This window comes from Salvelinus alpinus, chromosome 1 (assembly GCF_045679555.1).
Source record: "Salvelinus alpinus chromosome 1, SLU_Salpinus.1, whole genome shotgun sequence".
NCBI classification, from domain to species: Eukaryota; Metazoa; Chordata; class Actinopteri; order Salmoniformes; family Salmonidae; genus Salvelinus; species Salvelinus alpinus.
This window is the reverse complement of record NC_092086.1, coordinates 59389697-59403948: the sequence shown is the minus strand read 5'-3', so window position 1 is coordinate 59403948 and position 14252 is coordinate 59389697. Positions and strand designations below refer to the sequence as shown.

The following is a 14252-nucleotide window of genomic DNA, read 5'->3' as shown; positions in this document are numbered from 1 at the left end:
TCCATTCAACTGAAATGTGTTATTTCATAGTTTTTATGTCTTCACTAGTATTCTACAATGTAGAAAATAGTAAAAATAAAGAAAAACCCTTGAATGAGTAGGTGTGTCCAAACTTTTGACTGGTACTGTATTTTTAATAAATTAGCAACATTTTCTATAAACCTGCTTTTGCTTTGTCATTATGGGGTATTGTGTGTAGATTGATAAGGGGGGGGGAACTATTTCTAGAATAACTAATTCTAGAATAAGACTGTAACGTAACAAAATGTGAAAAAACTCAATGGGTCTGAATACTTTCTGAAGACACTGTAGCCGTGCAGCAACGCTCCCCATCCAATCTGACAGAGCTTGAGAAGATCTGCAGAGAAGACTGGGCAAAACTCCCTAAATGCAGGTGTGCCAAGATTGAAGCGTCATACCCAAGAAAACTTGAGGCTGTAATCGCTGCCAAAGGTGCTTCAAAGTACATTACTGTGTAAAGGGTCTGAATACTTATGTAAATGTCATATTTCCGTTTTTTTTAATATACATTTGCAAAAATTTCTAAAAGCATGTTTTTGCTTTGTCATTATGGGGTATTGTATGTAGATTGATGAGAATGATTATGTTTTTATCCGTTTTAGAATAAGGCTGTAACGTAACAAAATGTGGAAAAGTTCAAGGGGTCTGAATACTTTCCGAATTCACACTTGATCTCACACGCACATCTAGAAGAGGAGAGGTAGGCTACTGAAGATGAAGCAGCGAATTCTGAGTGTGTGTGAATAGTGCGACAAATATGTTTTTAATAGGTAGGCCTAGGCATACAAAGCAGAAAATGACAATTTCCAATTAATCTGCAAGACAACATAAACATTTTAATTACAAAATCATCAGATTCAAAACTCATGTTAAACAAAATTATTGCACACAGAGTGAGTCTATGCAACTTATTATGTGACTTGTTAAGCACATTTCTACTCCTGAACTTATTTAGGCTTGCCATAACAAAAGTTTGGAGTACTTATTGACTCAAGACATTTCAGCTTTTCATTTTTTATTAGTTTGTAAACATTTCTAATGACGTAATTCTACTTTGACATTATAGGGGTATTTGTGTATAAGCCAGTGACAGAAATCGCAATTTAATCAATTTTAAATTAAGGCTGTAAAACAACAAACTTTGGAAAAAGTCAAGGGGTGTAAATACTTTCTGAAGGCACTGTACATTTGAACAAAGAACACCGTCACAAATAGTGTGTCCCCATTTATTGAGTACGGAGACAAATAGCAAAGGTGTCTGGGGCAGTATTTGAAGTATCTAAATATAGTGTAACCTACCAATCAATGTATATTAAGTGCCGTGAAGGACACAATGTTGCAGTCCAGAAATTAAAGCTTTATCATATATGCCAAAAGTCTGGGCCTCTGATGGAGATTGTAGAACTGTCATCAACGCATGCTTCACTATTCCCCCTTTTCTCTAGGAGTATTTGTGTGCCCAGGCCCCATAGGCATATCGAAAGGATCCCACCCTGGTCACCAATGTAGCTGACCGATGTAAAGAGAGAAAAGTGCCTTAACAGAATGCAATTTAAAGCTTGTGTGGTCCAAAGACGGGAACTCTAACACCTATGGCAAAAGCCTGGGCTCCTGACGGAGACAATATAATTCTCTCCGCTGCATGTTACAATAGTAGCAATAGTCACCTGTTAAACTGATTCTACATTGAATTTAGTCTTTAAAATTAGTTGGTGTTCTTCAACCCAAAAGGCACTCGACTGTGTAAAACAAAATTCCCAAAGGAAATACAACAGGCAAATGCATATGTGGTCCCAATGTCTAAATAGTGAGGGCAGGGCTAGTTCAAACTGCAGTAGGATGGTTCTCCTCACAGGTGAGTAAATCAGTCCAGGCTTGGTGAATAGCACTTGGTTGATCTCTGGGAGCAGGACACTGGAGAGCTGAATAGAGACAAAAGTGAGAGACAAGAATGAATAAAATAATTCATCACGGCTAAGGACTGTAATTTATGATTTTAAAGGTTTTTGTAGTCTTGAATTATTACTTGGAATAAACTAGGGCTGACCCCATTTAGTCGACTGGTCAATTGTTTGGTCGATAGGCTGTTGATCGACCAATATTATTTTAGTCGAGCAGCTGAAAATAGATGTTTCTTTTTAATGGCACACACCTTTCTGATTCAGTCTATCTCAGTGGACTAATCCATTGTGGAAGCCGCAGGGATGGCACGGTCCAAGAAGAAGGGGAGTGTGGATAAAATGCACGTCTCTCTCCAGAATGCGCTCTCGCCCGCCATTTTGGATGCATTCATTGTTTCATAACTTCATTGTGTGAATTGTTTGCCATTTGATTGTTAGATTCTATCAATTCCCCATTACATACACTGAGTATATAAAACATTTAGAACACCTGCTCTTTCAAAGACATAGACTGTCCAGGTGAATCCAAATGAAAGCTATGATCACTTGTTAAATCCACTTCAATCAGTGTAGATGAAGGGGAGGAGACAAGCTTCGGGATCGGTGTCCCTTCCACGGGACGGTTGAGCTAACGTAGGCTAATGCGATTAGCATGAGGTTGTAAATAATAATAACATTTCCCAGGACATAGACATATCTGATATTGGCAGAAAGCTTAAATTCTTGTTAATCTAACTGCACTGTCCAATGTATAGTAGCTATTACAGTGAAAGAATACCATGCTATTGTTTGAGGAGAGTGCACAGTTTTGAACATGAAAAGTTATTAATAAACAAATTAGGCACATTTGGGCTGTCTTGATACAGTTTGAACAGAAATGCAATGGTTCATTGGATCAGTCTAAAACGTTGTACATACACTGCTGCCATCTAGTGGCCAAAATCTAATTTGCAGCTGGGCTGGAATAATACATTATGGCCTTTCTCTGGCATTTCAAAGATGATGGTACAAAAACATACAAAAGAACGGTTGTTTTCTTCTTTGTATTATCTTTTACCAGATCTATTGTGTTATATTCTCCTACATTCCTTTCACATTTCCACAAACTTCAAAGTGTTTTCTTTCAAATGGTACCAATAATATGCATATCCTTGCTTCAGGGCCTGAGTTACAGGCAGTTAGATTTGGGTATGTTATTTTAGGCGAAAATTTAAAAAAAGGGGTGGATCCTTTTAAAGAAGGATTTTTAAGCCTTGAGACAATTGAGGCATGGATTGCGTATGTGTGCCATTCAGAGAGTGAATGGGAAAGACAAAATATTTAAGTGCATTTCAAAGGGGTATGGTAGTAGGTGCCAGGCTCACCGGTTTGTGTCATGAATTGCAACGCTGCTGGGTTTTCCAAAATCAACAGTTTCCTGTGTGTATCAAGAATGGTCCAACACTCAAAGGACATCCAGCCAACTTTACAATTGTGGGAAGTATTGGAGTGGGCCAGCATCGCAGTGGGATGCTTTCGAAACCTTGCTCCGACAAATTGAGGCTGTTCTGAGGGCAAAGGGGTATATACTGTGTATATGGAAAAATACACAGTTTAACATTTCGACCAATCGATTGGTCGAAAGAACAGACTACTCTCGGTCGACCAAGATACTTTTTTGTCGGGGACAGCCCTAGAATAAACTGATAGCTAAAACGCTCCTTGTCACAGAATAACATGCTAGCTAGTGATAAAGCTATCTGCTCCTGCTAGCTAGCAACATATCTACTTGTTGTAACTGGCTAACTAGCAAGCTAGCTACATTACCAAGGTTGCTGCATTCTAAGTTGGGACTCTTTTTACAGATTGCATTGATGATATCACATTTCTATAACTAGTTAGATTACAGATAAATAAAAAAGACTTTACCTGATAGCAGCTTGTCGGACAGAACTCACCAGCTGTCTACTACCTTAGATGCGGATAATGTGATTGGCAAACATGATCAGCAGAGATAGTACCATGGATAAGACACAAGTTTTGATTGGTTTACAGATTAGTACCCAGCGGCGTTTGCCTGTCCAGCTAGCAAACATAAAAGTATTTAGAAGAAAACGTAATTTTTTTGATACTGCCAACAAACGGAAATGTGTTCAGAAGAATATAAATATATAATATATAAAAACCAGCTCCTCTCTGGACAAGATCGATCATCTCAAAAACCAAAGCAGATAGCTTTCTACGGTCCACCACCTAGAGTGGCTCCAGTCAATTTGAGTGGCTCCGTGAGCTAACTGATTGTGCCACAGACAAATCGTTAGTGTGCGGCTCAGGCCCAGTCAATGCGACAACAGGAGCCTTCTTTTTGTTGACCAACAAGTAGGCTGAACCATTAGAATGCAATTTTGTGTGGCCCCAATTGAACATTTCCAGGGGGAAACTATTGTGAAACACTATCATTTCACTACTACTTTAGATATATTGAAGACATTTTCTGAAATTACAATGCAAAAATAATTACATGTAGCTCCTATTTCAAATATCTGGATGTCCGACAAAGATGTATGATACTATATGAATATGGAAAATATTTCAAATCCCATCCCTCCTTGAAACACATATACACTGCTCAAAAAAATAAAGGGAACACTAAAATAACACATCCTAGATCTGAATGAATGAAATATTCTTATTAAATACTTTTTTCTTTACATAGTTGAATGTGCTGACAACAAAATCACACAAAAATTATCAATGGAAATCAAATTTATCAACCCATGGAGGTCTGGATTTGGAGTCACACTCAAAATTAAAGTGGAAAACCACACTACAGGCTGATCCAACTTGATGTAATGTCCTTAGAACAAGTCAAAATGAGGCTCAGTAGTGTGTGTGGCCTCCACGTGCCTGTATGACCTCCCTACAACGCCTGGGCATGTTCCTGATGAGGTGGCGGATGGTCTCCTGAGGGATCTCCTCCCAGACCTGGACTAAAGCATCCGCCAACTCCTGGACAGTCTGTGGTGCAACGTGGCGTTGGTGGATGGAGCGAGACATGATGTCCCAGATGTGCTCAATTGGATTCAGGTCTGGGGAACGGGCGGGCCAGTCCATAGCATCAATGCCTTCCTCTTGCAGGAACTGCTGACACACTCCAGCCACATGAGGTCTAGCATTGTCTTGCATTAGGAGGAACCCAGGGCCAACGGCACCAGCATATGGACTCACAAGGGGTCTGAGGATCTCATCTCGGTACCTAATGGCAGTCAGGCTACCTCTGGCGAGCACATGGAGGGCTGTGCGGCTCCCCAAATAAATGCCACCCCACACCATGCCTGACCCACCGCCAAACCGGTCATGCTGGAGGATGTTGCAGGCAGCAGAACGTTCTCCACGGCGTCTCCAGACTCTGTCACGTTTGTCACATGTGCTCAGTGTGAACCTGCTTTCATCTGTGAAGAGCACAGGGCGCCAGTGGCGAATTTGCCAATCTTGGTGTTCTCTGGCAAATGCCAAACGTCCTGCACGGTGTTGGGATGTAAGCACAACCCCCACCTGTGGACGTCGGGCCCTCATACCACCCTCATGGAGTCTGTTTCTGACCGTTTGAGCAGACACATGCACATTTGTGGCCTGCTGGAGGTCATTTTGCAGGGCTCTGGCAGTGCTCCTCCTGCTCCTCCTTGCACAAAGGCGGAGGTAGCGGTCCTGCTGCTGGGTTGTTGCCCTCCTACGGCCTCCTCCACGTCTCCTGATGTACTGGCCTGTCTCCTGGTAGCGCCTCCATGCTCTGGACACTACGCTGACAGACACAGCAAACCTTCTTGCCACAGCTCGCATTGATGTGCCATCCTGGATGAGCTGCACTACCTGAGCCACTTGTGTGGGTTGTAGACTCCGTCTCATGCTACCACTAGAGTGAAAGCACCGCCAGCATTCAAAAGTGACCAAAACATCAGCCAGGAAGCATAGGAACTGAGAAGTGGTCTGTGGTCACCACCTGCAGAACCACTCCTTTATTGGGGGTGTCTTGCTAATTGCCTATAATTTCCACCTGTTGTCTATTTCATTTGCATAACAGCATGTGAAATTTATTGTCAATCAGTGTTGCTTCCTAAGTGGACAGTTTGATTTCACAGAAGTGTGATTGACTTGGAGTTAAATTGTGTTGTTCAAATGTTCCCTTTATTTTTTTGAGCAGTGTACATTGGCCGTATCTGAATACCCATACTAGCCTACTACATACTTAAACTGCATACTAATTTCAGCGTTTGATCTAGAATAATTCACTCAGCTTTTCCAACTCAGCTGTTTGACAACACCTGCTAATCAGATAAATTGATGGGCTGTACCAAAATGAACGAATGGTGGGAGTCAACGCAATCACGCATTAGATTATGCATTCAGAGTACTATTTTTGAAATTTCACATACTATAAAACTACTATTTAGTACGCTATTATGGGTATTCGGACATGGTTTTTGTTTATTTTCCATTGAAAACATGTATAAAGCATCTGCTAGAGGGCATTGATGTAGAGGGCAGATCATTGTGGGGTGGTCGGCATTTACCTCTCCTCTCCTATTTGGGCATGCGAGATCAAGTGCCCAGGCCTAGTATATGTGCGGTCTCAATGAAATAGAGTAGGTTGCCTATGGAAGTTATCTTTCAAAGGAAACCACATATGATTTGACTGTAGTTTACTACAGTGTCTGTCAATTAATGTTGTTAATGGAAAGAAGTGGAGGGCGCTCAACCAACATGAGTCGAGGTACAATCAAAAGATTGGATCATTGAAAAGGCGCAACACACGCATATGCTACCATGGTTTATAGCCTTTTCATTTTCAATAAATATTGATTACCCATTTATCTGTGTCTGCCTGCAAATCGTCATCCTAAAAGTTAGGTAATATCCTATATGCAAAACGTAGCTCAAGAGAAAGTGCTAGTTCAGTAGCCATACAAGTGAGATCAGGTGCGCGTGAGGTCTCAATTAAGTAGAATTGTCTATAGCCTTTGCATGAGCAGAGAAGCACGAGGCAGTTATCTTTCCAAGGACATGTACTTCATAAATATGATTAGGCTATAATTTACTATATCGCTTAGAAATATATATTGAACACCCATATTTGTATCCAGGGCTGGCTCTAGCCTCTAGGGGGCCCTAAGCGAGATTTAGTTGAGGGGCCCCCCACCTCATGGCAAAACATTTTAGTAGCCCCACTCTTGGCACATATGCTAAAATAACATTGTGGGACTGCGGGTGGATTCAGGACCAGTTTTTCTGGTAGCGGGTGGAAGTCAGACAGAAAGCCAGGGTGTGTGGGCAGTGCAGTATGAAAAGCTGCAAGAGCGGAATGAATAAATCAGTTCTGCACAGACTTCTATATTGATCCACTGCAGCACAAGTGTTATACAATGAGGAAAGTGATGAGGTGTCTGTGGTAAATGGTTGTTTTCTCTGAGTGTTTTCTAAATGCTAGGAGGTGCATGCATGTACCCTGTGAACAGCTTTCAGTTCCTCCTTCAGAGAGTTGGTCTCCTGTTTGAGGCACTGCAGCTCTGTGTCCCTGACCCGTAGGATCACCTGCAGCACAACACAACAAATGGAGGTTAAAAAAATACATGAGTGTTAAGATAATTTGTCAATGGAGGTTTAATAATAATAATAATAATAATAATGAAATGTACCCTTTGGAGTGCCGTCCATATAATTTTTTATGGATTTATGGTAGTATGAATTCTGCTATAATGTGAGTACCTTCAGTTCATAGAGGTCTTTTCCCTGTAAGGCAGTGGCCGGTTCCTCGCTGAGAAGGGAGTGCTTGCAAGAGATCTCCTCGGTCAGCCTCTGAGTCAGCTCCTGAGGAGAGGAGGATGAGTGTCAGACACCAACATCAAAGAAGCTTCCCTTTTGCCAACCATCCATGTTGAGTCTATGAACACTTTGGTGTTCTACTACATGAAAATCTATATTTTTTCAATAATTTCCCTCGAGATCATAATTTTTAAACATTTATTAGCCTTTATTTAAACAGAGGAAACAAGCTGAGACAGAGTATATTTTACAGTTGTGCCCTGTGATACAACAATAAAAACAACACAGCAATTAATACGAATTTAAAACCAAACAAAATTATAACATATAAAAAGTACAAGATGGAGATTAAAAATATTTAAATAAATAAACTTCTATAAGAAAAACACACATTGCAAAAAGCAATCACAATTTATAATAAAATGTTCATGTAATGCGCATTTAAACTGTCTTACAAAACAAAACATCTAACGGGAGTTCTCTCTGCAATTCATTCAATGAGTGCGGAGCATGATATTCAAATGCCGTTTTGCCTAACTCAGAGTGAATACTGTATCTTTCAGATTCTGTGCACTTTTTATTTTTTTATTTAATACTTTAGACAAATGTGATTTTCAATTTAGCGACATCTCCTCCCAGGGTTTGCTGTGTGTCAATCACTGAGGTAAATAATTAACTGGAGACAGCATTAGAAGATGGCTAACCTCGTTACCAGACACTTTCTGACAAATCTGCAGAAGTTCTGGTGGACTATTATATCAAACATGGCCTGAAAGTTAAACTAAATTATTAGGATTTCCATCATCCTAATCGAGGTGTAGATTACATCTGACATTCCAGTGTTCAAACTTGTAAACAAGGCTCCATGGGATTTCTCTTAATGCGACTCCATGCAGCGAATGGCAATGTCTGCTTTACTGTGGGTATAATGCGAGTAGCCACTTGTGGATTTGACAGCTCTAACACAGTTCCACCTCTGACAAGGCCAAAACGACCGCTATGCGGATGTCGGTTTGAGTTTATCTGATTGAATAAAGTCCTTAAAGGGGAACAATGGCAATTTGCGGGAAATTTCTAAAAGTACCTAAACCTCTCTGACTCAATGTTGGACTGTCTGTCACAGTGCATTGCTCTCTCACACAGGGAGAGCGAGGTAGAGCTAGGTCACAAGGTTATGCCCCCCTCCCCCTCACTGCAGCGCTACTATGTGCTAGATATAACTTTGTGGAATAACACGGGTCATGGGTTCACAATTGTACCTTTTCTAAAATCTCTGCCAAGCAGGAAAAAAACTGCCTGTGGGCTTACAGCACATGCAACAACACACACACAAGGGAACTCCTCAAACACTACACCTGTCTGTAACCAGCAGTTTTCAAAATGCAGACATCAAGTATAATATTTCATCAAGTCAACCTAAAATATCATTGTGATTGAGTCCATTATACAATTGGTATTATCTAATGCAACATTTACTCATGTAAAGAAAACAGAGAGCATATTAAAAAATATATATATATATATCATATCACATAGTTTTAAAAATCTTTAGACCCTCGGGGGGATGAATAGAGACACAGACAACTGCAGTTTGACAATATAAAAAATAGGGCTGATCTTGCTTTATGCAAGGTTGCATCGTTTAGTATGCACTTGTAATTAACAAGTTATTCAGTCTGTCATCACTATGTTGATAGATTCATTTCAGTCAATCATTTGGGATGAAAGGTCTAGGTAACCTAGCCAGCCGACACTTGGCTATAAACCAAATTTGTTCACATTCACAATTTGTCCTCTCACAAATAAATGGGCTTATATTGTGAAATACATGATGTAATGGTTGTTTCCTCTGGCCAGAGGGGACAGGGCACATTTGTATTTGTATTTGTATTTATTATGGATCCCCTACCACATATCTACATTAGGTGGGGGTTTTAATGTACACTGTGCTGGGGGCCATGACGGCTATGCTGAAGAGCAAGTGGGCAGGCATTGTAACGGAGACCTACATGGGCTTCTTCTGCCGCTGTTAAGTAAAACCACCTATTCCACTACTTCTTCGTCATCATATTTCAATGTATTACCGTCCCTGTGTGTAAACCTACGTGAAAGAGGCATGCCGCTAGACTTGCAGGGGGACTTTGGAGGGCTCCGGACAGTGCTCTGGGTCCGGGGGACTCTCATCTCCAGAGACCTCTCAGGCTCCTCGGCTGTCAGGGGGGTTGGCAGCGAGGGAGCTGGGATGCCTCCTCTTCCCCACATTTGGAATCCAAACCAGTAGATTAATGTCTGTTCATAAAATCAAGTGCAAGACAGACCTGGTGTGTTTTTAAATACTTTGTGCTAAGTGCTCTCACAAAGTATTCACAGCCCTTGACTTTTTTTTTTTAATTGATTTGTCATTTTTTGTCAACGAGCTACACAAATACTCTGTCAAAGTGGAAGAAAAATTATAACATTTGTAAAAGAATTATGAAAAATAAAACACCATATCTTGATTAGATAAGTATTCAACCCCCTGAGTAAATACATGTTAGAATTACCTCTGGCAGCGATTACAGCTGTGAGTTTTTCGGGGAAAGTCTCTAATAGCTTTGCACACCTGCATTGTACAATATTTGCACATTATTCTTTTTTAGATTTTTCTAGCTCTGTCAAGTTGGTGGTTGTTGATCATCGCTAGACAGACATGTTTAATTCTTGCCATAGATGATAAAGCCAATTTAAGTCAAAACTGCAACTAGGCCAATCAGGAACATTCAATTTTGTCTTGTTAACCAACTCCAGTGTATATTTGGCCTTAGGTTTTAGGTTATTGTCCTGCTGAAATGTGAATTTGTCTCCCAGTGTCTGTTGGAAAGTAGACTGAACCAGGTTTTCAAGATTTTGCCTGTGCTTAGCTCCATTCTGTTTCTTTTTACCCCTAAAACAACCTCCCTAGTCCTTGCCAATGTCAAGCATACCCATAACATAATGCAGCCACCACCGTGCTTGAAAATATGAAGAGTGTTACTAAGTGATGTGTTGTTGGATTTGCCCCAAGCATAACACTTTGTATTCAGGACAAAGTTAATTTCTTTGCCACATTTTTAGCAGTTATACTTTAGTGCCTTGTTGCAAACTGGATGCATGTTTTGGAAAATGTGTATTCTGTACAAGCTTCCTTCTTTTCACTCTGTCAATTAGGTTAGTATTGTGGGGTAACTAAAATGTTGTTGATCCATCCTCAGTTTTCTCCAATCACAGCCATTAAACTCTGTAACTGTTTTAAAGTCAACATTGGTCCTCATGGTGAAATCTCTGAGCGGTTTCCTTCCTCTCCAGCAACTGAGTTAGGAAGGACACATGTATCTTTGTAGTGACTGGGTGTATTGATACACCATCCAAAGTGTAATTCATATCTTTACCATGCTCAAAGGGATATTAAATGTCTGCTTTTTTTATATACCCATCAACCAATAGGTGCCCTTCTTTGCGAGGCATTGGAACACCTTCCTGGTCTTTGTGGTTGAATCTGTGTTTGAAATGCACTGCTCGACTGAGGGACCTTACAGATAATTGTATGTGTGGAGTACAGAGATGAGATAGTCATTCAAAAATCATGTTAAACACTATTATTGCACACATAGTGAGTCAATGCAATGTATTATGTGACTTGTTAAGCAGATTTTTCTCCTGAACTTATTCAGGCTTGCTATAACAATTGGGTTGAATACTTATTGCCTCAAGACATTTCAGCTTTTAATTTTTAATACAAGCAATGTATTTTTTTATACATAAAATCAAATAAAAATGTATTGGTCACATACACATGGTTAGCAGATGTTAATGCGAGTGTAGCGAATTCCACTGACATTATGGGGCATTGTGTGTAGGCCAGTGACACAAAATCTCAATGTAATCCATTTTAAATCAGGCAGTAACACAACCTGTGTTATAGCCTGTCTCCATTTAACGTTGTTTCAACTGACTGTGAACACATTGGACAATAGTGCAATATTGCCTACTTGGATTTACTCTTTTTTTACTCTCCCAAGGCATGGTGTAGCACTTGCCACCCTCCCGGCTTTCCACCAGCCTGTACTGGAAACTACATTCCCTCCAAGGTGCTTCTCTCCTGGCTATCATACCGGTAATATGACCAATGTTGCGTTGCTGTTTTGATGGGCCCTAGCATTTAATCGCATGAGTAAGTCACCGCTCTCTCCTTGCTGTTGTTAAGCTGTTGAGTTTTCTGCCTTGGCTTATTATGTAACTTGTTAAGCACATTTTTACTCATGAACTTATTTAGGCTTTCTATAACAAAGGGGTTGATACTTATTGACAAAAGACATTTCAAAATTTGTAAACATTTTGAAAAACATAATTACACTTTGACACTATGGGGTATTGTGTGTAGGCCAGTGACCAACAATCTCAATTTAATCAATTTTAAATTCAGGCTGTAACAACAAAATGTGGGAAAAGTCAAGGGGTGTGAATATTTTCTGAAAGCACTGTATATGATATCACAAATTTGAAAATGATACATTTATCCAGAGCGACTTACAAATTGGTGCATTCACCTTATGATATCCAGTGGAACAACCACTTTACAATAGTGCATCTAACTCTTTTAAGGGGGGGGGGGGTTAGAATGATTACTTTATCCTATCCTAGGTATTCCTTAAAGAGGTGGGGTTTCAGGTGTCTCCGGAAGGTGGTGATTGACTCCGCTGACCTGGCGTCGTGAGGGAGTTTGTTCCACCATTGGGGTGCCAGAGCAGCGAACAGTTTTGACTGGGCTGAGCGGGAACTGTACTTCCTCAGAGGTAGGGAGGCGAGCAGGCCAGAGGTGGATGAACGCAGTGCCCTTGTTTGGGTGTAGGGCCTGATCAGAGCCTGAAGGTACGGAGGTGCCGTTCCCCTCACAGCTCCGTAGGCAAGCACCATGGTCTTGTAGCGGATGCGAGCTTCAACTGGAAGCCAGTGGAGAGAGCGGAGGAGGGGGGTGACGTGAGAGAACTTGGGAAAGTTGAACACCAGACGGGCTGCGGCGTTCTACAAAACTGGAAATACAAATACAAAGAAAACTCAACAGCTTAACAACAGCAAGGAGAGAGCGGTGACTTACTCATGCGATTAAATGCTAGGGCCCATCAAAACAGCAACGCAACATTGGTCATATTACCGGTATGATAGCCAGGAGAGAAGCACCTTGGAGGGAATGTAGTTTCCAGTAAATACAAAACTGTAAATGATAGACAACCCTCGCACTGGTTGGTTTCAAATACTAATGTTAGGTAAAATTACTCTTCACAAAAGCTTGTATTCTGTTTTATCTGCAAATGCATATAACCTTGCCCTAAGAGATATCTGTAGACTCAGTGTAATGCTCGTCGGAAGGATGAGACCAAGGTGCAGCGTGGTACGTGTTCATGATTCTTTATTAAATCTGAACACAAACAAAACAACAAAAGAACAACGAACGTTACCTTCAGTAGGCTACGCAGAGCTAACAAAAAACAACATCCCACAACCTAAGGTGGCAAAACATGCTGCCTAAGTATGATTACCAATCAGAGACAACGATAGACAGCTGTCCCTGATTAAGAACCATACCCGGCCCAAAAAAACATAGGGAAACCCAAACGTGAGCTGCCCAGTAACACGAGCCAGACGTGCTAAATGCCTATTATTCTCGCTTGGAGGCAAGCAACACTGAATCATGCATGAGAGCACCAACTGTTCTGGATGACTGTGATAACGCTCTCGGTAGCCAATGTGATAAAACCTTTAAATAGGTCAACATTCACAAAGCCGCTGGGCCAGATGGATTACCAGGATTTGTACTTAAAGCATTCGCTGACCAACTGTCAAGTGTCTTCACTGACATTTTCAACCTCTCCCTGATGAGTCTGTAATACCTACATGTTTCAAGCAGACCACCATAGATCCTGTGCCCAAGGAAGCAAAGGTAACCTGCCTAAATGATTACCGCCCGTGGCACTCACGTCGGTAGCCATGAAGTGCTTTGAAAGGCTGGTCATGGCTCACATCAACAGCATCCTCCCGGTCACCCTAGACCCACTCCAATTCGTATACAGCCCCAACAGATCCACAGATGACACAATCTCAATCGCACTCCACACTGCCCTTTCTCACCTGGACAAAATAACACCTATGTGAGAATGCTGTTCATTGACTACAGCTCAGCATTCAACATATTAGTGCCCATGAAGCTCATCACTAAGCTAAGGACTCTGGGACTAAACACCTCCCTCTGCAACTGGATCCTGGACTTCCTAACGGTCTGCACCAAACTGCTAAGAGTAGGCAACAACACATCTGCCACACTGATCCATAACACTGGGGCCCCTCAGGGTGTGTTCTTAGTCCCCTCCTGTATTCCCTGTTCACCCACGACTTCATGGCCGAACACGACTCCAACACCATGATTAAGTTTGCCAACGACACAACAGTGGTAGGCCTGATCACCGACAACGATGAGACGGCCTATAGGGTGGAAGTCAGAGAACTGGCAGTGTGGTG

The 14252-nt window shown here is 41.3% G+C and overlaps 1 protein-coding gene across 1 annotated transcript in view; it reads right to left on the bottom strand.

Annotated features, from left to right (window-relative positions):
• LOC139581948 (early endosome antigen 1-like) overlaps positions 1–14252 on the bottom strand; it is a 55879-nt gene that overhangs the window by 15580 nt on the left and 26047 nt on the right. The window contains exons 12-13 of the mRNA XM_071412140.1: positions 7665–7766; positions 7404–7490 (exon numbers count right to left, since the gene is read on the bottom strand). Coding sequence (XP_071268241.1) covers positions 7404–7490; positions 7665–7766 — 189 coding nt within the window. The remainder of the gene's footprint in view (positions 1–7403; positions 7491–7664; positions 7767–14252) is intronic.